This window comes from Mobula hypostoma, chromosome 9 (genome assembly GCF_963921235.1).
Source record: "Mobula hypostoma chromosome 9, sMobHyp1.1, whole genome shotgun sequence".
NCBI classification, from domain to species: Eukaryota; Metazoa; Chordata; class Chondrichthyes; order Myliobatiformes; family Myliobatidae; genus Mobula; species Mobula hypostoma.
The window spans coordinates 21,493,907-21,521,148 of record NC_086105.1 but is presented as its reverse complement, the minus strand read 5'-3'; the positions used below and the strand labels follow the sequence as shown (position 1 = coordinate 21,521,148).

Below are 27,242 nucleotides of genomic sequence, written 5' to 3'. Positions count from 1 at the left end.
CATGGTGTGTTCAGAGTAGCCTCCAAAGGCAGGTAATGACCACTGATTTTTTTTTTGGCAGAGAGTGTCCATTAAACACTGACATCTGTTCCAAACAAGAGTTACACACACATACACGTTCAAAGGAATATTGTCAGAAATGTACCCAGGGATTGAGTGATTTCAATGTTCTAGCTTCTCTTGGGGTCTGTTATCAAAAAATGTGTATTCCTGCAACTTCAAAAATATTTCTAAGAGATTGATGCGTAATTACTATCCTCCTCCTCTAAATCTACACTAATCTCATCATGAGTAACTGGCCACCTAAAAAAAGTAAACGCAAGTTACTTTCTCTCCCATTTATTTCTAACCTTTACTCTGCATTCCAATTGAGCTGTGACAATTCTAAAACATCTTGCATTTATACAGCGCCTTTAGTGTAACAAAAAAACCCTAATCTTTATCAGAAGAGTGTTAAATAATAATTACCAATCCTTTCCTCACGAAGTATGGAAATTTTACCCATCATTACCGGCGGCGTTAATTTACGATACAATTATTGACCAAGGTAATTCTCATCGAGCCGAGCCAGACAGCGAATAGCCGCTCCCTTTCTCAGTACATAGAGGATTGGCTAGTCATAATTTGAACTGATCATTTATTGGTTAGTGTTTTTGGAAGTCTATGATTGGCTACCTATTGGTCCTTATTGAGGTGATTAGTGCGGGTACTCCTCTCCTTGCATTATGATTGGCTGATGTTGTGAATTGCCGATTGAGCGGAAGTGCCTTGAAACATTGCAAGAGGAGAAGTGTATTGAGGAAAGTAACTGCTGTGTCTGTCACGAGCGCGTTTTCCAGAGGTTTTTTTTTAACATTAGTACCTGCGGTTTACTGACCAGTCTCGTTTAGAAGAGATGGATCTAGAGAATAAAGTGAAAAAGGTGAGAAAATTGGCATTTTGCTTTATCTCCGAGTCTGTACCTTATCTTATCAAGGGCGACACCCATTTGATCGTTTCCTCTTGTTCCTACTTAATGCAACATCTGTAGTGAAATATTTATGTCTAAATGCTGATGAGAGATGGTATTTAGCAGAAACTAGCAAAGAATTGCTGCGTGGAGTGATAGGGAAATCCTTCAGGAATTTAGCAGCCTTGAACAGCGATTTCCGCGAGAGGTTAAAAACTTAACACAAATCTACTGTAAAAGGGTAAAGGACTGAAATGCGACACCAGCTTTGTTGTAGTTGGCCTCAGATGGTTCTGGACCTATTTCTGCTGGTTTAAAATGACGTCATTTATTCAATGAATTGGTCACTCGGGTAGTGTCTTAAAATTGACTGTGAGTCACAGGCATTTGAAGGTCGAGTTCAGTGCTAGGTCTAGGGTTGGGTCGTGCCATCCAGCATAAAGGTTCAACGCTGACAAATGCGGCATGGATGGGCGCAAAGAAAGAACTTCATTCACTGCTTCGGGCTTCTTTTAAAAGGACTCTGCAACTAATTGGCTAATAGTGAATTGTAGTCCCTGTTGGACTGCAGGAAATATGATAGCCAATCTGTGCAGTCCAAATTGTCTCAAATATAATGTGCTTTTGAATACTAGTTGAGGGTTAATTGTTAGTAAGGACATGAGGAAACTTGGAAAGTGGTACAGTGGAATTTCATCTACCTTGGTCAGACAAAGTTAGTGTCTCAGCTGAAGTCAGGCTCTTCAGGTAGTGATTAACAACCTTGGTGTTATATTAGCCTGTAAGCTTTTTTTTGATAAAGTGCCTGATTGGAATTTAATTTACTGACTTTGTACATCCAATTGAGCAGTATGGTAGTGTACTGGTTAGCACAATGCTTTACAGCGTAGGTGATCTGGATTCCTTTTCCACTGCTGCCTGTAAGGAGTCTGTACGTTCTTCTGATGTCTGTGAATTTCCTCCAGGTGCTCTGGTTTCCTCCCACCATCCTAAGATGTACTGGTTAGTGGGTTAATTGGTCATTGTAATTAGTCCAGTGTTTAGGCTAGGATTAAAATCGGGGGATTACTGGGTGGCACGGCTCAAAGGGCCAGAAGGGCCCATTCTGTACTATATCTCAATTTTTAAAAAAAAAGTTGTTCAAACACTAATCCATAGTTGTGATATTTGGGGGAAGTGTAAAATGCCCTGAACAGCAGTTGAATAATCAAGTATTTTTCCACCAGCATCAACAATGTAGACCTGCTGATAAAATATTGCATTGCTGATTGTAACATTGCAACAGTGCTCACATGTATTTGCAAATAAATTCACTGAGATATGGTTATAGAATAACGCAATAACAATTACAGCACGGAAACAGGCCATCTCGGCCCTTCTAGTCCGTGCCGAACTCTTACTCTCACCTAGTCCCACCGACCTGCACTCAGCCCATAACCCTCCATTCCTTTCCTGTCCATATAGCTATCCAATTTAACTTTAAATGAGAACATTGAACCTGCCTCAACCACTTCTGCTAGAAGCTCGTTCCACATCGACCACTTCTGCTGGAAGTTCGTTCCACAACTCGTATTCTGAATACAAGAAGTTTGCTACATAAAAACAAGCTTGGCGATTTTTTAAAATTAAAATCTTAATGTCAGTTTCAGACTACTGTATCTCAACTTCAATCGGTGGGTGTATGAATCAATAATGAATGCTTAATCCCTATTTGAGTGTAATAGATCAATTAATTATATTTCTGTAGATTTATCATTATGATGAATTATTCTATCAGCTTGACTTTTGATGTCATTTGAAAATTAAGTAAAACTGCTAAATGAAAAGTTTTTGTTTAACTTGCAGTGTATAATTTATAAACATCTTCAATGCTTATTTCCTGGGAAGAGTTTAATGCAGAAGAAAGCCTCCCAATGCTTCAGGGAGGAAGCTGTTATCATAGATGTTACTTTCATTTCTAAATTGGGGTACATTACAAACATACTGTGCATTAGGAGAAGAGTACGCCCTTTCACAAGTGAGGACATCATTATCTGTTTGATTTGTGACATGCTAAACTTCATGCCTCTCTAGTTTCAGTCCTCCTTGCCTAATAAGGCCCTCTTTAAGAAAAATAATCTTTTAATGTTCATTACAATCTGATGTTGGGTATAGGAGTTTACAGACTGTCTTCAAAGTCTGCATTTTTAACTTTATTAGATGCTGCAGTTTATCTGTTCATTTGTATAACATTTTAACAAGTTAAGATACTTTTTTGTTCTATAACAGGGACTCAATAACAGCTTCAAAGAGTTTGTGAAATTGTATTTTAGAATTAGAAATCTTGTACTTGGCCTGAGTTTTGAACTTTTTTTGTAAATTGGAAAACATCAATATTTTGGAATGCTTTTGCATATTTCAAGTTGGGGGGAAGACACACATTCTTGTGCCTTTTGTGAGCTCATAGTGATCCCATTAATAATCTTTGTGTGGTCACTGTTGTATTGAAAAATCCAGCCCACTTGGTGCACCACAGGGTTCTTTTTTGTGTAAAAAAAAGCATAATGAATTGAATGGCCATTTGGATTGCTTTAATTGGATTAAGAGAAACTAGGTCAGAACAGAGCTGTTGCTGTTCTTCAGGTTTTACAATTGTATTTGCAATCAAGTAAACACGAGAATATTCAATGTTTTGACCAAAGTATGAGACTTGTGATGGTGCAGGCTGAAGCCTCTGCCAACATGCACTAAGTTCCCGCAATGGAGATGAATTCACAGGCAAATACTGCTGATGTGAAAGAACTTCAGTGAGCTAAATTAAAAAGGAGAGCTATTGCTGCAATAGACAGCTGAATGTAGAAAATTGTGCACAATGTTGGAGATTCATAACAACTCTGCTCAAGCTCCTGTTAAAGCAGTCCTCCAAAGCCTAGAATACTACCTTGTGGGAGTACCTTTACAAAGGTGACCCATCACTTCAAGGGTATTTAAAACTGAGCCATTTGCACTCCCATCATAAAAAGGTATGCATATTCAACTATTTAAATAGTGATTTGAGTGATGCACATTTTGTTGTATGATCAGTAGTCTGATCTTGCAACTGTACTTTCCAAGTCCAGTAATCTTGGATATTTAATAGCATTGCTATCATCAAGACCTCTCCATTGATGTCAAGGAGCCAGCATTGACCACAAATCAAGTAGACCAGCAATTTTAATACAGTGGCCATAAGAACTGGGTAGAGTTTGGGTATCCTTTCGCAGATATTGAAACTCACAACCAAAATAACACACACAGTGCTGGAGGAACTCAGCAGATCAGGCAGCATGTATGGAAATGAATAAGGAGTCCACACTTCAGGACTGAGAAGGAAGAGGGGAAGATGCCAGAATAATAAAGGTGGGGGGGGGGAGGGAATGAGGCTATCGAAAGTGATAGGTGAATCCAGGTGGGTGGAAAGATCAAGGACTGGAGAAGAAAGAATCTGATAGGAGGAAGGGGTGGGGGGTGGGAATAAATAGGCAGTTGAGAAATAAAAGGTCGTGGGGGGGGCAGCGGTGGGGGAAATACCCAGACAGAATACAAGGTGTTGCTCCTCCACCCTGAAGGTGGCCTCATCCTGGCACAAGAGGAGACCGTTGTCTTACACAGTGGAATGGGAGTTGGGATTAAAATGTTTGGCCACTGGGAAGCCCTGCTTGTGGCAGATGGTGCAGAGGTGCTTGACAAAGTGGTCTGTATCTGGAAAGCATAATTCAGTGATGTGATGGAATTCTTTCCAGTAACTGGATGAATGCAATGATACCCAAGTAGCTTGGTAACGCACAGAACAATATCCTTTCCCCCATTCTAATCAGTCATTCCCCTCCATTGCTGCTGCACCAAGGCTACAATGTGTATTGTTGGTGAAATGTACTGCTTAAGCTGTTCCAACAGCAGCTCTAAAACCCATGACCTCTGCAACAAAATGAGAGGCGGAAGGTGACTGAGAACGCCATCACCTGCAAGTTCTTTTCCAGGTTGCACACTATCCGACTTGGAAATATTATCACTTCTTCATTCTCAGGTCCAAATGCTATAGCCCTCTACCCATCAACACTATGGGAGTAACTTTGGCAAAGGATGTCGCATTTCAAAAAGGTAGCTTATTGCTCCTTCCTTGGGTATTTTGAAATGAGTCATTGGTACTTGAATCATGAAAAATTATTCCTTTATTTTGGAAAAGGAATGCAAATCCCACCATGCCCCACCTCCCCTTCGTACCCCATCTGTTATTTATTTTTATACACACATTCTTTCTCTCTCTCTCCTTTTTCTCCCTCTGTCCCTCTGACTATACCTTTTGCCCATCTTCTGGTTTCCCCCCCCCTTGTCTTTCAACCCGGGCCTCCTGTCCCATGATCCTCTCATATTCCCTTTGCCAATCACCTGTCCAGCTCTTGGTTCCATCCCTCCCCCTCCTGTCTTCTCCTATCATTTTGGATCTCCCCCTCCCCCTTTCAAATCTCTTACTAACTCTTCCTTCCGTTAGTCCTGACGAAGGGTCTCGGCCTGAAACGTCGACTGTATCTCTCCATAGAGATGCTGCCTGGCCTGCTGCGTTCACCAGCAACTTTGATGTGTGTTGATTGAATTTCCAGCATCTGCAGTATTCCTGTTGTTCCCACCATTTAAGAATGATTATGAGCCCAGCATGTCTTTGAAGGGATTTGTGATGTCATTAGCCTGAATCACTGCCTACTGAGGTAGCTTGATTTGCTGAGTGGTTCTGGCAATTTTATTTTTATTAACTTTTGTCTTTGAAATTGTATGCTTGTATTGTTCTGGGTTTTCAAAAAGTTTTGAATTTTTGGCTGCTGTTCACACTTAATTCTGAAGGATTTCCAAGGTGGGATAGTATTTGACTTGGAGAAGGGATCTTGTCATGGATTTTTCTTATGGCTGGTGCTCTTGTCTTTCATGGTTGGTTGAAATTGTATGTTGATGTGATGCAGCCAGAGTAGTCCAAGATGGTGACTGCATTTAGCTTTGAAATGAATTTCTATACTTGAACTTTTCTGGGTCTTCAGAAGTTACATTCTATAGGACCGCAGCTGTGCTTCATAATGATGAAGCACTTCACAAAGTATCCCATGAGGTACTTTTAAATTCAAGAACATCTTTCCAAAACTTCAGTTTAGAAAAATGTTTAGTTCTATACTTAATTCCTTTTTAATGCATTTGGGCCTCAATTTGGAGGATTAGAGCATAATTTGTAAACCATGTGCATGCCAGTATAAACAGACATTGACAGCTCTCCACTGCACTGGTAGATATAATTTGAGCCAGACTCTCTAAACTAGTTGCAGTTGGGGAAAATATGCTGTCATTATGCATTTGATCTACGGTCAGTTTAAAATGTGTAGTAGACATTGTAATACTGTCTGAAATCTGACTCCAAGAATGCTCTTGAGCTATTCACTCTGGGGTTGTCTGCTTTCCGCAGTTGGTGGATATGGATATCTTGAAAGACATTCTATAGTATATTGACCTGTACCCAGGTGTCCTTTTAATGATGAGTTAGCTTTCCAAACCCTAGCATCAGTTGTTTGGATAAAGTAAATGTTTTTGTGGAATGAACAACAATTTGGTCTGTGTCAAATTTTCTTCAATCTGATAACATCAGTGACTGAATTCTCAACTATTTTTCAAGAGTAGTAACCTGATTGCAAATGAGAATTTTAGTATAGTGTACTGAATTTTTTTGGGGGGGGGCGGTGGAGGAGAAGATGCATTCAGAAGAAAAAAGCTTGGATTAAGTTGGCTCCAATTTAAAATGACCCTAAAAGGGCAAATTTCTACTGCACTGCAGTCTTTTGTACTAGTTTGATGGATTGTTCTATATACAATGTTTGTCAAATAAATTACTTTTAGGGCACTAAGGCTGGGTGGGGGGGTTGGGAAGTCTGCATAATCAGATGCATTGAACTGCTAGTCACAGATGTACTTTTAATTGTGTAAAACTAGAGCTTATCTGAGGAATAAGACGATCGTAAAGCTACTGTGTGGTAATTCTGCAGCAGCCATTTTGTTTAGTAGTTGTAGCCAGCAGAAATGGAATTTAAAACATAAAACAGACCTAGTTGACACAGATCAAAATATATTATTGTGTTCCACGGCTGCTCCATTTGTGCTGGATGTGAAATGGAGTTCATTTGTTCAGCAACACTTTGAGTGTTCTTTATTAAGGAGTTGGGGCGTTCAGTTTATCACTTAATCTAGAATTATCCTGCACTCGATTTGCTTTAACACAAAATACTCTACAGATGCTGGGGTCAAAGCAACACTCACAACACGCTGGAGGAACTTAGCAGGTCGGGCAGCATCCGTGGAAACGATCAGTCAATGTTTCGGGCCGGAACCCTTCGTCAGGACTGAAGAGGGAAGGGGCAGAAGCCCTATAAAGAAGGTGGGGGGAGGGTGGGGAGGAGAAGGCTGGTAGGTTCCAGGTGAAAAACCAGTAAGGGGAAAGATAAAGGGGTGGGGGAGGGGACAGGCAGGAAAGGTGAAGAAGGAATGGGGAAAGCACAATGGGTAGTAGAAACAGGTGGAACCATGAGGGAGGTGATAGGCAGCTGGGGGAGGGGGCAGAGTGAAATAGGGATAGGGGAAGGGAGGGGGAGGGAATTACCTGAAGTTGGAGAATTCAATGTTCATACCAATGGGCTGGAGACTACCTGGATGGTATATGAGGTGTTGCTCCTCCAACCTGAGTTTAGCCTCCTGGCAGTAGAGGAGGCCAGGTATGGACATATCCGAATGGGAATGTGAAGCAGAGTTGAAGTGGGTGGCAACCGGGAGATCCTGTCTGTTGTGGCGGACAAAGCGGAGGTGCTCGACAAAGCGGTCCCCCAACCTACGTCTGGTTTCACCGATGTAGAGGAGGCCGCACCGGATGCAATAGATGACTCCAACAGACTCTTAAGTGAAGTGTTTTCTCACCTGGAAGGACTGTTAGGGGCCCTGAATGGTGGCAGGAGAGGAGGTGTAGGGACAGGTGTAGCACTTGCACTTACAGGGATAAGTGCCAGGTGGGAGATCCGCGTGGAGGGACATGTGGACCAGGGAGTCGCAGAGGGAACAATCCCTATGGAAAGTGGAGAGGGAAAGATGTGCTTAGTGGTGGGGTCCTGTTGAAGTTGCGGAGGATAATGTGCTGGATCCGGAGGCTGGTGAGGTGGTAGGTGAGGACAAGGGGAACTCTGTCCCTGTTGTGGTGGCAGGAGGATGGGATGAGGGTCGAAGTGCGGGAAATGGAGGAGATGCGGGTGAGGGCGTCATTGATGATGGTAGAAGGGAAACCACGATCCTTAAAGAGGACATTTCATCGACTTTACTTCAAACTTCCACCCAGCCCTCAAATTCACTTGGTCTATCTCGGACACTTCTCTCCCCTTTCTCGATCTCTCGGTCTCCATCTCTGGAGACAGACTGTCCACTGACATCTTCTACAAGCCCATTGACTCTCATAACTACCTTGACTATACCTCTTCCCACCCTGCTACATGCAAAAATGTCATTCCCTATTCCCAGTTCCTCTGTCTCTGCCACATCTGCTCCCAGGATGAGGCTTTCCATTCCAGGACATCTCAAATGGACCATTCAGGGCCCCAAACAGTCCTTCCAGGTGAGGCAACACTTCACTTGTGAGTCTGTTGGGGTCATCTATTGTATCTGGTGCGGCCTCCTCTACATCGGTGAAACACGACGCTGATTGGGGGACCGCTTCATTGAGCACCTCCGCTCCATCTGCTACAACAGACAGGATCTCCCGGTTGCCACCCACTTCAACCCTGCTTCACATTTCCATTCGGATATGTCCATACATGGCCTCCACTACTGCCATGATGAGGCTAAACTCAGCTTGGAGGAGCAACACCTCGTATACTGTCTAGGTAGTCTCCAGCCCCTTGGTATGGACACTGAATTCTCCAACTTCGGGTAATTCCCATCCCAGTTTCACTCTGCCCCCTCCCCCAGCTGCCTATCACCTCCCTCATGGTTCTGCCTCCTTCTACTACCCATTGTGTTTTCCCCTATTCCTTCTCCACCTTTCCTGCCTATCCCCTCCCTGCTTCCCCTCCCTACCCCTTTATCTTTCCCCTTACTGGTTTTTCACCTAGAACCTACCAGCTTTCTTCCCAGCCTCCCCCCACCTACTGTATAGGGCCTCAGCCCCTTCCCTCTTCAGTCCTGACAAAGGGTTCCAGCCCGAAACGTTGACTGATCGTCTCCACGGATGCTGCCCGACCTGAGTTCCTCCAACGTGTTGTGAGTGTTCCTCTATTTGCTTTATCATGTATGATCCTGGGATAACTATTTCCATCTTTTTTTCCATCTATAGAACCTAATCAAACTGGGTTTTATGTAGCACTCCTTCACCACCTTTCAGTCGTTGTGGCTTTTTCCAATTGTTTAGAATCATGCAATGTACCTTTACCTATCATATAGTCTGCTAAAATTTCCATCAAAAACAAGGGCAACATTTTTTGTGTTAGACAGAGTTGTGGGTGGGTTGCCTTGGTCATGTTCCCTTTTAGATGAAATACTAGAAACTTTTTAGTTTTCTATAGGTAGCAGCTTTCCCAATGAAAGTCGCAGTAATGGTTATATGAATAAACAATGTTTGTTACATGAGTTTGTTATAGCCAGGAATGGTATAGGGGATGTGCTCCCAATAGTGTGCGCAGCTGACAGCCAACTCCAGCTCCAAGCACGTGTGGCTTAGCTACTATGCCGGGCGGAACAGTTTCTACTGGCGTGAGAAGGGGCAAAGGTGGGTTACTGGCACCTTGAAACCAGTCACTTCAGGCAGATGGCGTTCGTTGTCCGTGGTTGGCAACTCATCTAGAAGAAGGAAAGTTCTGATCTCAAGCCTCCACTGCCTTGCAGCTATACTCACCCATGGGGAAGGCTTTGGGAGTAAACCTGGGGGGCGGGGGGTGGAATCTAGAGCTGGAGTCCCTAAGGCAGTCCTACATTAAGTTCAATGCTGACTGGCAACTCCTGTGATGCTGCTGGTTCTAAGCTATATTGGTCTCTGCCGTTCCTTTGAGTTCATCAGAAGCGTGGAGAGGAGGAACGTGCAACATGGGCAACAGCCCGCTCTGCACAGCCTCGCATATCTTGACAGCTAGGACTTCGTTAGCTCTGACAAACGGAGACCTCGCATTTCTGCCTACCGATATGGTCCAAAACAAATTCCTCCTGATCGTTTAATCTTTCTATCCTCTATAGATGACCCTGGGACATGAACAAGGAGCAGGGGCCCCATGCCTGAAGTGCAAGGATAAGTGTGAAGGATTTGAACTCCATTTTTGGAGGTAATGTATGTTTAACGAATAAGTAAAGCACCCGTCTCCTTTCCTGTGTTTGACAGATCCAGTGCTTTTAATATATTAAATATTTTGCTTCATCTCATTTGTAGATGAATCCTCCTTTCCACTTCTGCTTCTCAGCAGCTATAAACTGAAAGATGCTTGGTCTGCAGACTATCTTGTAGGTTTATGAAGAAATTATTCTCTCTTTTTTCAAGAAAAGAAACTATTTTGAAGACTACTCTCTGCTTAAAGTTAATCTACACAAAGAATCAAGATTGATATATCAGCTATAATAACATTGACCTTCTGTCTCATCATAGTATGCAATTGGCTAACTGAAAACCGAATAACTGTTCCTTCAATCTTCATTCACTTCCTCCTGATCCCTTTTTAAATAGGATAGCTATGTTCTCCGGCAGAATGGAATTTAATTAGGTTTCAAAGTGGATTTTTTTAAATACGGGAGTTGCATATTTTCGCCATGACAGATTGTAAGTCTCGTACTCACATACCAAAGGCATTGATCAAGAAACACGAGTATCCATGTTGTTCTGTTTGCAGATTTAATTGTAAAATCCAATGACTCATCTGTATTTCCATTTTGCAATATGATTTTCCTGTATTTTTTAAAGTAACTGGTTTATCTTTGGCAATATAAATGTGGGTTTCCCTGTTTTAAAACATCAAATTTTCATGATAGTTAGAAAAGCTTGCTTTTTTTTTTGGTGGAACATTTCAGCCTGAGACTTTTTGAATTATTCTGGATGAATTAAGTTCTCAATTTTCCTCTCCTGATTAATGTGCTTTCAGAACTAATTTTAAAATAGCTTTGTTAATTTACACAGCAAAATCTGATGAAATTATTCATTGTCACAAGTGGTTGGCAATATACTAAGCAATTGAATCCCAAGTAATTTAATCCTCTTTCGAAGGAATAATTTTTCCCTTAAGTATTCAATCTAATTTATGTTATGCCGTCCACTTTCTGGTTGAAAGCTGATCAAAGTCTTTGTTAAAACTTGTCGTAAAGTTTCTACTCTTTTGATCCAAATGATAAACTCTGCAATATTTCTGAAGCTAGGCATATCACTACATTTTATTTAGGACCTGTTTCCACAGTTGAAGGCTTAATAGAATTGTGAGCACAGTCATTGAAGGTCAGGCTAAATATTTTCATGCAGACTGCCTCAGAAATATTGTGAAGCTGCCAGTGGGTTTTTTTTCCCCCCCCATTGAATGAGATGTACTTCTCAATTGTATGCTATAAAACAGACATGAGGCAGTGAACTCATTGAATCTCTACCTGTGCTCGTATCCAAACAAGCCTAATATTTTAATCATCCTGTTATCTATTCATAAGCTTGTCACTATTATCGACAAATCTCAGGGTTGTAGACTGTGTACGTACCACATGGAAGACAAACAACCAATGTGGAAAAGACAAGTTGTGCAAATATAAAAAACAAGCAATAAATATCAAGAACATGAGATCAAGGGTCCATGGGTTGGGGGAACAATTCAGTGATGAGATGAGTGAAGTTATCCCCTTTGATTCAAGAGCCTGATGGTTGAAGGGTAATTACTATTCCTGAACCTAGGGATGTGGGTCCTGAGGCTCCCGTAGCACCTTCCTGATGGCAGCAGCAAGGAGAGAGCATGGCCTATTTGGAGGGGTCCCTGCTGATGAATGCTGCTTTTTCTGCGACAACACTCCATGTAGATGTGCTGAATGGTGGGGAGGGCTTTACCCATGATGGACTGGGCTGTATCCATTACTTTTTTATAGGATTTTCCATTCAGGGGCATTGGTTGCATCATGGCCTTCTACGGAAACACCAGTCAATATACTTTCCTCCACACATCTATAGATGTTTGTCAAAGTTTTAGATGTCTTGCTGAATCTTCATAAACTTCAAAGGAAGTGGAGGTGCTGCCATGCTTTCTTAATTCCATTGAGGTGCTGGGCCCAGGACAGATCCTCAAATGATAACACTGAGGAATTTCAGACATCCCACCTTTCCCGGAAGTTCCGGGAGTCTCCTGCATATTAATGGCAGCTCCCTGATGCCCGCAAATTAATTATCAATATCCCGGAAATGAGAGGGAGAGGGAGATCGACAGTGGGAGCAAAAGCGAGCATCCTGATTGGGCTCTCTTTGTGCTAAGTAGACCTATCAGTTTTCTCTGTGGGCGGGCTTTACAGTCAACCTCTCTCTCTCCATCAGTTCAGTTTAGTGTCCTGCAGTGCCATGGTAAAGTGTTCCAAAAACAGAAAATATAAAATGTACTTCACCCCAGACTACACTAAAGTGTGCCCCTGCCTAATAGGGGTCAAAAATAATGACAGTGTTGCTCGCTGCACTGTTTGCAACAGTGACTTTTCTATTGCCCATGGTGGGTTAAATGACTGTAAAAGACATGTTGAGGTGAGTTTAACAGGTGTCATTTGTTCATTAGCATAGCTAATGTTACTTAAACTAGCTGGCTAGCTGCTAAGGAGCTACTCTATTGATGTCCTACATGATGAGGCCAAACTCCCTGTAGACTTGCTTAAAGTTGTAATAGAATTTAAAAAACAACTCCATGATAATATACAAGTACATAGTTTAATGTCACATTTTCTGCATATACCCAGATTACAGATTAGACAAAATCACTAAACAAAGTATTACATAAGACAATATAATAAGGATACACCTTATGCTTTTATTTCTTTTAGGGACCACAACATATTAGGGAGGCTAATCGCAGGGAAGTCTGCTCAAGTATTTCACAGTTCTTTTCAGCAGAGCCACATCACAGTACAAGGAAAGTTTGCAAAAGAAATAGGAACACACATCAAAGTTGCTGGTGAACGCAGCAGGCCAGGCAGCATCTGTAGGAAGAGGTGCAGTCGACGTTTCAGGCTGAGACCCTTCGTCAGGACTAACTGAAGGAAGAGTGAGTAAGGGATTTGAAAGTTGGAGGGGGAGATCCAAAATGATAGGAGAAGACAGGAGGGGGAGGGATAGAGCCAAGAGCTGGACAGGTGATTGGCAAAAGGGGATACGAGAGGATCCTGTCCCAGGCGGAAGTTCCAAGTGTGCATTTGCAGCAAGTGAAGCTCCCTGCTGGAGTGCCACAGTAGACATGGATAACATCCATCACCACTTCATCACATCACTTAACTATAGCTAGCAAAATTTCAAATAAATCTGTTCTGCAGTATTTTGAAGCTAACTAGTACTACACTAAAGGTGAAAAGTTTGTATTTTGATTATAAACTTGGATTGTAAGCTAAGGTTTTGTTATCCTGAAAATATACATATTTTAATATTTTACTGTCTAAACACTGCCACATAATCAATTGCCACATAATCAATTGTGCCTTTGGTTTATTTGCCATCTATATCTAAGAGTAGCCTAACGTCGGTGGTGGGGAAACTGCTGGAGTCAGTTATCAAGGATGTGATAACAACACATTTGGAAAGCGGTGAAATGATCGGACAAAGTCAGCATGGATTTGTGAAAGGAAAATCATGTCTGACGAATCTCATAGAATTTTTTGAGGATGTAACTAGTAGAGTGGATAGGGGAGAACCAGTGGATGTGGTAAATTTGGATTTTCAAAAGGCTTTTGACAAGGTCCCACACAGGAGATTAGTGTGCAAACTTAAAGCACACGGTATTGGGGGTAAGGTATTGATGTGGATAGAGAATTGGTTAGCAGACAGGAAGCAAAGAGTGGGAATAAACGGGACCTTTTCAGAATGACAGGCGGTGACTAGTGGGGTACTGCAAGGCTCAGTGCTGGGACCCCAGTTGTTTACAATATATATTAATGACTTGGATGAGGGAAATAAATGCAGCATCTCCAAGTTTGCGGATGACACGAAGCTGGGCGGCAGTGTTCGCTGTGAGGAGGAAGCTAAGAGGATGCAGAGTGACTTGGATAGGTTGGGTGAGTGGGCAAATTCATGGCAGATGCAATTTAATGTGGATAAATGTGAAGTTATCCACTTTGGTGGCAAAAATAGGAAAACAGATTATTATCTGAATGGTGGCTGATTAGGAAAAGGGGAGGTGCAACGAGACCTGGGTATCATTATACACCAGTCATTGAAAGTGGGCATGCAGATACAGCAGGCGGTGAAAAAGGCGAATGGTATGCTGGCATTTATAGCGAGAGGATTCGAGTACAGGAGCAGGGAGGTACTACTGCAGTTGTACAAGGCCTTGGTGAGACCACACCTGGAGTATTGTGTGCAATTTTGGTCCCCTAATCTGAGGAAAGACATCCTTGCCATAGAGGGAGTACAAAGAAGGTTCACCAGATTGATTCCTGGGATGGCAGGACTTTCATATGAAGAAAGACTGGATGAACTGGGCTTGTACTCGTTGGAATTTAGAAGATTGAGAGGGGGATCTGATTGAAACGTATAAAATCCTAAAGAGATTGGACAGGCTAGATGCAGGAAGATTGTTCCTGATGTTGGGGAAGTCCAGAACGAGGGGTCACAGTTTGAGGATAGAGGGGAAGCCTTTTAGGACCGAGATTAGGAAAAACTTCTTCACACAGAGAGTGGTGAATCTGTGGAATTCTCTGCCACAGGAAACAGTTGAGGCCAGTTCATTGGCTATATTTAAGAGGGAGTTAGATATGGCCCTTGTGGCTACGGGGATCAGTGGGTATGGAGGGAAGGCTGGGGCAGGGTTCTGAGTTGAATGATCAGCCATGATCATAATAAGTGGCGGTGCAGGCTCGAAGGGCCGAATGGCCTACTCCTGCACCTATTTTCTATGTTTCTATAATCCTACAAGAACTGCTGTATTACACCTGGATGCTGTTACCAACCAATTCATACTTGGCAGCACCTCTTCTGATCCCTGCGCTGCCATGCTGTTGTACTACCTATCTATAATCCAGTACCGGATGAGCAAAACCTGCTTCTAGCTGAAGAATAGGAAGAATAAGGCCATCGTCTTCAGCCTCCATGACAAATTCCCTGGATTACTTACTAATTCTGTCCTCCCTGGTAATGGTCTGAGGCTGAAGCCAGCTCTTCACAGTGGTGCCATATTTGACCACAGGATATGTTTTCAAACAATACAAATGCATCAATTCCAAAGCTACAGTCTTTCTTCTCTCGTATTGCCTGACTGCCTTATGCCAGTTCCTTGACTTTTGATACCTTCATCTATGCATCTGGATCCGCTCAGGGGATCTCCCATCCACTGCTACCAACCTTATAGTTCTCACACCCCCCACTTCCCATTTCTACCTCCTACCCAAGATCCACAAACCTGCCTGTCCTGGTCGACCTATTGTCTCAGCTTGCTCCTGCCCCACCGAACTCATTTCTGCATACCTTGACACTGTTTTTTCACCCCTTGTTCAATCCCTTCCGACCTATGTTCGTGACACTTCTCACGCTCTTAAACTTTTCGATGATTTTAAGTTCCCTGGCCCCCACCACTTTATTTTCACCATGGATGTCCAGTCCATATATACTTCCATCCCCCATCAGGAAGGTCTCAAAGCTCTACGCTTCTTTTTGGATTCCAGACCTAATCAGTTCCCCTCTACCACCACTCTGCTCCGTCTAGCGGAATTAGTCCTTACTCTTAATAATTTCTCCTTTTGCTCCTCCCATTTCCTCCAAACTAAAGGTGTAGCTATGGGCACCCATATGAGTCTTAGCTATGCCTGCCTTTTTGTTGGGTTTGTGGAACAATCCATGTTCCGTGCCTATTCTGGTATCTGTCCCCCACTTTTCCTTCGCTACATCGACAACTGCATTGGCGCTGCTTCCTGCACGCATGCAGAACTCGTTGACTTTATTAACTTTGTCTCCAACTTTCACCCTGCCCTCAAGTTTACCTGGTCCATTTCCGACACCTCCCTCCCCTTTCTAGATCTTTCTGTCTCTGGAGACAGCTTATCCACAGATGTCTACTATAAGCCTACTGACTCTCACAGCTATCTGGACTATTCCCCTTCTCACCCTGTCTCTTGCAAAAACGCCATCCCCTTCTCGCAATTCCTCCGTCTCCGCCGCATCTGCTCTCAGGATGAGGTTTTTCATTCTAGGACGAGGGAGATGTCTTCCTTTTTTAAAGAAAGGGGCTTCCCTTCCTCCACTATCAACTCTGCTCTTAAACGCATCTCCCCCATTTCACGTACATCTGCTCTCACTCCATCCTCCCACCACCCCACTAGGAATAGGGTTCCCCTGGTCCTCACCTACCACCCCACCAGCCTCCGGGTCCAACATATTATTCTCCGTAACTTCCGCCACCTCCAATGGGATCCCACCACTAAGCACATCTTTCCCTCCCCCCCTCTCTCTGCATTCCGCAGGGATCGCTCCCTACACAACTCCCTTGTTCATTTGTCCCCCCCCATCCCTCCCCACTGATCTCCCTCCTGGCACTTGTCCGTGTAAGCGGAACAAGTGCTACACATGCCCTTACACTTCCTCCCTTACCACCATTCAGGGCCCCAAACAGTCCTTCCAGGTGAGGCATCACTTCACCTGTGAGTCGACTGGGGTGATAAACTGCGTCCGGTGCTCCCGATGTGGCCTTTTATATATTGGTGAGACCCGACGCAGACTGGGAGACCGCTTTGCTGAACATCTACGCTCTGTCCGCCAAAGAAAGCAGGATCTCCCAGTGGCCACACATTTTAATTCCACATCCCATTCCCATTCTGACATGTCTATCCACGGCCTCCTCTACCGTAAAGATGAAGCCACACTCAGGTTGGAGGAACAACACCTTGTATTCCGTCTGGGTAGCCTCCAACCTGATGGCATGAACATCGACTTCTCTAACTTCCACTAAGGCCCCATCTCCCCCTCATACCCCATCTGTTACTCATTTTTATGCACACATTCTTTCTCTCACTCTCCTTTTTCTCCCTCTGTCCCTCTGAATATACCTCTTGCCCATCCTCTGGGTCACCCCCCCCCCCCGGTCTTTCTTCCCGGACCTCCTGTCCCATGATCCTCTCGTATCCCCTTTTGCCTATCACCTGTCCAGCTCTTGGCTCTATCCCTCCCCCTCCTGTCTTCTCCTATCATTTTGGATCTCCCCCTCCCCCTCCAACTTTCAAATCCCTTACTCACTCTTCCTTCAGTTAGTCCTGACGAAGGGTCTCGGCCTGAAACGTCGACTGCACCTCTTCCTGTAGATGCTGCTTGGCCTGCTGCATTCACCAGCAACTTTGATGAATATTTGTACTCTACTGGGTTACTCCCCACCTTCCGCCAGACGCGAATGTGATCTCATTCCAAATACTGCCACCTGTAAGCTGGAGCAAAATTGTGCCTGTGAACTGCAGTGGTGTGTTGTGGGCTGCGTACAAAACTTCTAAATATACTCTTCTGAGTTAATCTCGCTGCAATCTGCAGCCTGTAGTTTCCCTTTAAACAACGTATTTTTGAACAGTCTTAATGAACTAGCGACCTGACTATCTTCTGAAGGACTCAGCAGACTTGCCTCTCAAGCATATGGGTACAGCATCTTTAAGCAAGTGAAGGTACATTGCCATAGCCAGAAGAGAGGAAGAAGGGGGGTCTCTGAGATGGAATGGAACTCCCTGTACCTAGCATCTTGTTAGCAAATGTACAGTTGCTGGAGAACAAGACTGAGGACCTAAGCGAAAGATTGCTGTATCAGAGGAAAATGAGGAATTGCTGTGTTCTGTGTTTCATGGAGACATGGATCACTCTAAACACACTGGAAGGGTTGGTATGATCTGATGGCTTCTCTATACACAGGATGGACCAAGCTGCAGATTGGGAAAAGACAAGAGGTGGAGGTCTGTGTTTCATGATACTCATTGTGGTTGGATATGGCAGTTTTGTCATAATCTTGCTCCCCTGACTTGCAACATCTGACAATTAAATATCAACTAATTAACTTACCAAGTGTGTTCTCAGTGATCCTGGCTGCAGTATACATGTCACCAAAAGCCGACATTAATCAGGCAGTTGAGGTATTGAATGTTGCCATTACCGAACAAGAAACAGCCTGCCTGAACACATTTCAAATCATAGTCAGGGACTTCAATCAGGCTTGTTTGAAGAAATCTCTATCCAATTACCATCATCATATCACTTGCAGCACTTGGGAATCCCAATACACTCAACCACAGCTATACTATGGTTAGGAATGCCTAACATTCTATGCCTAGACCACATTTTGCAAAATCTGGCCGTCGTCTTCCTCCTTCCCAATGGTAAAATGAGAAGAGGGTTGTGCTTCTCCTACCTGCACAAGGCAGATGCTAAAGAGGAAGGGACAACAAAGAGGTGGTCATGGGAGGCAGAGGAGTGGCAATGGTATTGTGAAGAGGGCATGGCCTGGGTGGTAGGGATCCTTAACGATGGACACCACCTTCCTCAGCCACCGCTCCTTCAAGTTGGCCTGGGTACTATACACCCATGATGGAACTGACTCATTTTACAAGTTTCTGCAACTTACTTCAATCTTGTGCAATAGTTCCTTCCCCCTCCCAACACCAATAAACAGATGGTGATGCAACCAGTCAGAATGCTCTCCGTTCTACATTTGTAGAAGTTTGAGTGTTTTAGTTGGCAAATCAAATCTCCTCAAACTCCCAATGAAATATATCCACCGTCTTGCCTTTATTGCTGCGCCAATATGTTGCATCCAGGTTAGGTGTTCAGAGATATTGACGCCCAGCAACTTGAAACTGCTCACTCTCTCCACCTCTGATCCTTCCATGAGGATTGATTTGTGTTCCCTCATCTTGCCCTTCCTGAAGTCCGCAATCATCTCTTGGGTCTTGCTGGCATTGAGTGCAAGGTTGTTGCGGTGACACCACTCAACTAATTGGTATATCTCGCTCCCGTATGCCCTTTCGACTCCAGCTGAAATTCTGCCAATGGTTGTATCATCAACAAATTTATCAATACTGCTTGTGCTATGCCTAGCCGCACTCATGGGTGTAGAGAGAGAAGAGCACTGGGCTAAGCACACAGCCCTGAGGTGCAGCAGTGTTAATTGTCAGCGAGGTGGAGATGTTACTTGCAGTCTGTACAGATTGTGGTCTTCTAGTTAGGAAGCTGAGGATCCACAGGGAGGTACACAGGCCTAGGTTTTGTAGCTTTCCAATTGGGACTGTTGGAATTATGGTGTTAAATACTGAGCTATAGTCAATAAACAGCATCCTGACATGGGTATTTGTATTGTCCTTGTGATCCAAGGCTTGGTGGAGAGCCATTGAGATTGCTTCTGCTGTAGCCCTGTTGTGGTGATGGGCAAATTGCAGTACATTCAGACTCCTAGGCCAACAAGAGAGCATCCTTCAGGAGGATCAGCCCACAGAATGCATCCGATATTCGGCTCAGGTGGGGTACCTGGGTGAGTACTAAAGACCTGGGCTGATAAACTGGCTGGAGTGTTCACCAATATCTTTAACCTCTCAGTTCATCAGTTCGATGTACCCATCTGCTTCAAGTAGGCTTCAATTATACTTGTGCCCAAGAAGAACAATAACTATCATCCAGAAGTACTTGCATCCACTATGATCAAGTGTCTTGAGAAGCTGGTGATGAAGCATATCAACTCCCACCCAGGAAGTGACTTGGATCCAATCCAAGTTGCCTACTGGCACTAAAGGTCCACAGCAGATGCCATTTCATTGGCTTTTCACTCAACCCTGGAACATCTGGACATAAAACATGCAAACATCAGGATGCTTTTGATTGACTGCAGCTCAGCATTCAATACCATCATTCCCTCAAAACTAATCAATAATATCCTTGTGCAATTGGATCCTCTATTTCGTCACTCCCAGACCCCAGTCAGTTTGGATTGGTGACAACATCTCCACAATCTGTGTGCTTAGCACCCTGTTCTACTCACATTAGAACCTCACTGTGAGGCTAAGCAAGTTCTGGTGCCATATTTCAGTTTGCTGACACTGCCAGTAGCTAAATCAAAGGTGGTGACTGTTCAGCATGTACGTAGAAGGGAGATTGAAAATCCTGGCTGAGTGTTGCCAGAAAAACACTTGCTCAGTGTCTGCAAGCCCAAGGAGCTGATTATTGGCTTCAGGAGGAGGGAACCAGAGGTCCTTGAGCCAATCCTCATCAGAGGAGGAGAGGGTCAGTAACTTTAAATTCTTCAGTGTTGTCATTTCAGAGGATCTGGCCTGGGCCCAGCATGTAGGTGCAACCCTGAAGAAAGTATGGCAGTTCCTCTACGTAGAAGTTTGTGAAGATTTGGCGTGAAGTCTGAAGCTTTGATAAACTTTATAGATGTAGTGGAAAGATTAACTGGCTGCACCATGGCCTGGTATGGAAACACTAATGCCCTGAAATGGAAAATACTACAAAAAGTAGAGGATACAGCCCAGTCCATCATGGGTAAAACTCTCCCCATTACTGAGCACATCTAAACAGAGCACTGTTGCAGGAAAGCAGCATCCATCACCCAGACCATGCTCTCTTCTTGCTGCTGCCATCAGGAAAAAGGTACAGGAGCCTCAGGACTCACACCATTATGTTCAGGAACAGTTATTACCCCTCATCCATCAGATTCTTGAACCAATGGAGATAACTTCACTTGCCAATCACTGAACTATTTCCACAACCTACGGCCTCTCTTTCAAGGACTCATCTCCTGATCTCTTTATTTGAGTCAGAGTTATAGAAAAGTACAGCACAGAAGCAGGCCCTTTGTCCCATCTAGTCCATCCTGAACCATTTAACTTCCCCGCTCCCATCAATCTGCACATAAATCCGAATCTATTAAAGCTTTCCTTAAAACTTGGGTCCTCAAGTCCCAGCAACATCTTTGTAAATTTCCTCTGTGCTCTTTTAAACTTATCATCCCCACAATTTATCAAACCTAAATTGTACGTCTTTGGAATATGGCTGGAAGCCAGAACGTGCAGAGGGAACCCACATGATCACGGGAAAATGTACAAGTTCCTTCTAGACAGTGCGGGAATTGATCCCCCATCTTACAGCTGGCACTGTAAATCGTTACCTTTGCCACTACGCTATTGTGCCATGTCACCCTTATTTTCATCTTTCCCTGCAGGCTGGTGTATGCTTAGTGAAACATGCAGCCATTCAAGGCCTCTTCAGTCACAATAAAAATGTCTAATACAGTATTGCTCTAATTTAAACCACAACAGCTTGCTTTTCCATTGCTGGAGAGGCTATTGAAATGTCACTGTTACTATTGGGCATTGTCACTAGCTTCAGGTTGTATTCTGACAGCTGAACGAAGCTTTGCTTTTTTCAAAAAAAAAATGATAAAGTTGCTATCAATGAAAAGCAGCTCAAGTAGAACTTATGAACTGTAAATTACATACTACAAGAGGGAAAATCAGTTGAAGAGAGCTGAGCACACATTAAAATGGCCGAGATTTATTTTCCATTATTAGATTGTGAACATTTAAGCAAAACATTGGCAAGGAAAAAGTAACCTTTGAAGTACAGTAGTAAATTTCCCATTGGCCTCAAAGACAAAAACTTGCTCACAATCTTTGCGCAAGTTTCATGAAATTTCTGCATTGAGTTTGCTGAAGAAAATTTTTTGAAGTGCTACTTAACAGCCCAAAATTGAAGCTCTGGAGATCTGAATTTTTAAAAAAAAAAGAACAAAAATGGTTGCCTACTCACCAAGTCAGGTAGCGTTTGCAAAGAGAAACAGTTGGCAATTCATCACCTCTTCACTTTTCATCACTTGAACTGGAAGTTCATTGACCTGCACTGTTTCTCTGCACTGTAGATTATTTCCAGTGTTTTTTCTTTACATTTACACAATATTTTGCTATTAGAATTAATTTAAGTAATTTATTAAATATCTGGAGTGTAGTTAGTGTACAAGTCAGTGTAGTTTAAATTGTACAGAATAGGAATAAATTAAACTTAACTCTTTAGGCATCTCATGATTAATAGAATTTTAAGAATCTTTAATGTTTGTTTAAAGCATATTTCCTTCTGGAATAAATATAACACTGTTTAAACCACGCAAACACGAGGAATTCTGCAGATGCTGGAAATTCAAGCAACACACATCAAAGTTGCTGGTGAACGCAGCAGGCCAGGCAGCATCTCTAGGAAGAGGTACAGTCAACGTTTCAGGCTGAGACTGAATTCCTGATGAAGGGTCTCGGCCCGAAACATCGACTGTACCTCTTCCTAGAAATGCTGCCTGGCCTGCTGCGCTCACCAGCAACTTTGATGTGTGTTGCACTGTTTAAACCACTCTAGTTTAAAGGATAACGGAACAAAATGCCAACCAATTGCCAAGCTGCTGCTTCTGATGCTGTTCCCAGATTACCCTTGGCTGTTTCAACTTCTTTCATCCCTTTGCTTTCCATCAATTTACTTATTCTCATTTTCCTCTCTGGTCTTCACCCCATTGCACTGATGGTCTTTATCTTGTTATTCTCTCCAGGCTCCGCTGCTGCTTCTTTCAAATTCACAGCTCGGGATGGCTGTTCCAGTTCTTCAGGGCGTTCAGTTAAGGTTCATAAGTGCTGTTGAGTTGCTTTTAGTTTTCTGTGGCTTGTATATTTTCTTTTTTTTTTGCTCTGTGGAGCACCAAGTTAGGAGGCTCGTGTATCTTGAAAGATTTCCAAGGCCAGCCTTGTCAAAACATATGCTTCTTGTCCTTGCCAGTAGTGAAGACATTGAAGCTTTGTTCTGTATTGACGGCCAAAACTTTCTGATGGTTTTGATTTGACTGAATTGTGCACAATTGAACTGAATTCCTTGCAGCTGTTCTTTGTACTTTCGTGTTCAGTGAACTGTGGATCTGTACTACCCACACTGCCAGTCAGCCAGTGCTGGACCTGTGTATAATTTATTAAAGTAATGAAGCAAACTTCTTCCAGGCCTTTTGTTAGTCTTGTATCCATAAGTGGGAAATCCCTGGAGGCTGTGTTCTGTCACTGAAATGTGGGTGGCACATTATAAACTATTTATGCACATGTATGTCTGAAGTTGAGTTAATATATCCCAGGAAGACGTATGGCAGTTTCTGTTAGTGTTAAAATCTGACTCGTGTTTGATCTGGGCAATAGCTTATGAATGGTCCAGTGAAACAAATGGAATCTAATGACACTGATCCACAGTCTCATTGTTCTTCACATTAAATAACACTATTGAATAGTGGTATTCCAAAAGTCAAGTTATTACACAGTACTATCAAGAAAATGGGTCAAAGAAGAATTATGATTTTATTAATTATTGCCTTGTTGCATGAAGCATTTCATAACTCCTTTTGGACAGCAAAGAATCTGCTGTTATCAAACTGATAACTTGTCCCTTTCGTCAGTCATAATTCCGTACACTACAAAGGCACTAGTTGTGAATCTCCTGCAACTTGCTGATTCCTGATTCCCAAATGTAAACAAAAGCTTGGTTGCATATAGAATTTAAAAGTCGGCTTTTGAAGGTGTTTCAGACACCTGAGCATAAACTGATGTGGAGGCTGTTGTTGAGTGCCATCAAGTCATCATTGACTCATGGCAACCCTATGGATAGTGGAGTTGTTCCTAGGTTTTTGTGGCAAAATACAGAAGTAGATTGCTTGGCCTTCCTTCTGCACAGATCCTACTGTTGCCCAGGTTGAGACCTGGCCGGACTTGAACTCATGACCATTTCCCTCAAAAGTCCAGTGCTGATGCTACTACACCAACAGCCAGCCCAAATGTAGAGGCTAGACCTCACTTATAAGTACTTCATGGTTACAATGGCAGATTTATTCAATCACAACTAAAAGTTAGTAACTGTACAGATAAGAGTACAGCATTATACAACTTTTGTGCATAGAACCATAGAACGTTACAGCACAGAAACAGGCCTTTTGGCCCTTGGCTGTGCCGAACTATTTTTCTGCCTAGTCCCACTACCTGCACCTGAACCATATCCCTCCATACACCTCTCGTCCATATACCTGTCCAAGTTTTTCTTAAATGTTAAAAGTGAGCCCGCATTTACCACTTCATCTGGCAGCTCATTCCACACTCCCACCACTCTCTGTGTGAAGAAGCCCCCCCAATGTTCCCTTCAAACTTTTCCCCCTTCACCTTTAACCCATGTCTTCTGGTTTTTATCTCCCCTAGCCTCAGTGGAAAAAGCCTGCTTGCATTCACTCTATCTATACCCATCATAATTTTATATACCTCTATTAAATCTCCCCTCATTCTTCTATGCTCCAGGGAATAAAGTCCTCACCTATTCAACCTTTCTCTGTAACTCAGTTTCTCAAGTCCCGGCAACATCCTTGTAAACCTTCTCTGCTCTCTTTCAACCTTATTAATATCCTTCCTGTAATTTGGTGACCAAAACTACACAACACTCCAAATTCAGCCTCACCAATGCCTTATAAAACCTCACCATAACATTCCAACTCTTATACTCAGTACTTTGATTTATAAAGGCCAATGTACCAAAAGCTCTCTCTACAACCCTATCTACCTGTGACGCCACTTTCATGGAATTTTGTTTCTGTATTCCCAGATCCCTCTGTTCTACTGCACTCCTCAGTGCCCTACCATTTAACTTGTATGTTCTACCTTTGTTTGTCCTTCCAAAGTGCAATACCTCACACTTGTCTGTATTAAACTCCATCTGCCATTTTTCAGCCCATTATTCCAGCTGGTCCAAATCCCTCTGCAAGCTTTGAAAATCTTCCTCACTGTCCACTACACTTCCAATCTTTGTGTCATCAGCAAATTTGCTGAGCCAATTTACCACATTATCATCCAGATCATTGATATAGATGACAAATAGCAATGGACCCAGTACTGATCCCTGTGGCACACCACTAGTCACAGGCCTCCACTCAGAGAAGCAATCTTCCACTACCACTATCTGGCTTCTTCCATTGAGTCAATGTATAATCCAATTTACTACCTCTCCATGTATACCTAGCGACTGAATCTTCCTAACTAACCTCCCATGCGGGACCTTGTCAAAGGTCTTACTGAAGTCCATGTAGACAACATCCACTGCCTTCTCTTCATCCACTTTCCTGGTAACTTCCTCGAAAAACTCTAATAGATTGGTTAAACATGACCTACCACACACAAAGCCATGTTGACTCTCCCTAATAAGTCCCTGTCTATCCAAATACTTGTAGATCCTATCTCTCGGTGCTCCGTCCAATAATTTACCTACTACCGACGTCAAACTTACCGGCCCATAATATGTTTAATATTAATTTTTTGCAATTCTTAAACTTGTGTTTTCATAACTTTGCAGATTGTGTTTTTCATTTAATGCCTGTATTGTGAACTTTTAACTTTGTTTCATCACTTTTGTGTTAAGACCATAAGGTATAGGAGCAGAATTAGGCCATTTGGCCCTTCAAGTCTGCTCCACCATTTCAACATGGCCGATCCAATTTTCCTCTTAGCCCTAATCTCTTACCTTCTCTCCATATCCCTTCATGCCCAGACCAATTAATAATCTATCAACCTCTGCCTTAAATATACATAAAGACTTGGTCTCCACAAATGACTGTGGCAAAGCATTCCACACTTTCACCACTCCAGCTAAAATAATTCCTCCTTATCTCCATTCTAAAATGACCCCCTCTATTCTGAGGCTGTGTTGTCTGGTTTGGCTCTCCCACCATAGGAAACATCGTCTCTGCATCCACTCTATCAAGGCTTTTCACTATTCGATACTTTTCGATGAGATCACGCCTCATTCTTTTGAATTCTATTGAATACAGGCCCAGAGCCATCAAACGCTCTTCATATTCAATCCTGAAATCATTTTCATTATCCTGCTTTGAACTCTGTTCAGTTTCAACACATCTTTTCTATGATGAGGGGCCCAAACCTGTTCACAGTACCACAGTACTCCAAGTGAGGCCTCCCCAGTGCTTTATAAAGTTTCAAATTACATCCTTGCTTTTATATTCTAGTCCTCTTGAAATGAGCGCTAACATTGCATTTACCTTCCTCACCACAGATTCAACCTGCAAATTAACCTTTTGGGAATCCTGCACAAGGTGGCTCGTTGGTCTAGGGGTATGATTTCGTGCATCGTGTGTGAGAGATCCGGGTTCAAATCCTGGATGAGCCCTTATTGATGAACTGCCAGAGATGGTGGTGGATGTGTGTTCAATTCTCAACATTCAGTCCATCGCTGTTCATTTCACTGAATTTGTAATAAAGATATTTTGTGTATTTAAAAAAGTTGTCTAATATCTGTAGCTCTCCCATTTTGTTTTATTTTATGTGATTTTTCCTGATTGAATTTTATTTGCCTTTTATTAATTTTAGATCTTTTTCCTTTTTGTAATGTCATTGCTTCTCTGAAGAAACAAGAACGATGTGTGGTTTTTGCTTTGTCACTGATGACTAGGAAATATGAGGATATCAATGTGAAGCTTGGGGAAGATGAACAACTTCCTGTGCTCAATATGAAGCTGCTTCTTTGTCTATTATATGCTCAATATGCTTTTTCATTAAATACTTGCAAGATTAATTCACTGCGATTGCAACTGTACTTCAGAATAAATAGAATCTGCAAATCTCTATGCTTTATGATGTCTCTAAATTCACAGGAAGATCTGTCGTAATTGTAAGTGTGGTCAGGAAGAGCATGATGTTGTTATCACTAATGAAGAAGACAAGAAAGTGGGAAAACTTTTTGAAGATACAAAATACACTGGTCTTATTGCAAAACTTAAAACGGATGGTGTGCCTGTCTACAAGCGCAACATGGTGACTCTTACTAATCCAGTAGCAGCCAAGAAGGATGTATCCTTTAACACTGTTACATATGAGTGGGCCCCACCTGTCCAAAATCAAGCATTGGTGAGTAGATATAAATACTTTTCAGATGTGTGACTAACTCAAAAAGCACCATTGCAAATTGGTCTCTATTCTAAATCTGATCTGGATAAAAAAAAATCATCAGATTTTAAATTCGGATGGTTTTTTTTAAAATCAATATTTTGTTAAC

The 27,242-nt window shown here is 42.7% G+C and overlaps 1 protein-coding gene across 1 annotated transcript in view; it reads left to right on the top strand.

Moving 5' to 3' along the window:
• The first annotated feature begins 751 nt into the window (after positions 1 to 751).
• Positions 752 to 27,242, top strand: part of tes (testis derived transcript (3 LIM domains)) — a 44,648-nt gene continuing 18,157 nt past the window's right edge. The window contains exons 1-3 of the mRNA XM_063057859.1: positions 752 to 922; positions 10,205 to 10,290; positions 26,842 to 27,094. Of these exons, the coding sequence (XP_062913929.1) occupies positions 896 to 922; positions 10,205 to 10,290; positions 26,842 to 27,094 (366 nt within the window). The 5' untranslated portion in view covers positions 752 to 895. The remainder of the gene's footprint in view (positions 923 to 10,204; positions 10,291 to 26,841; positions 27,095 to 27,242) is intronic.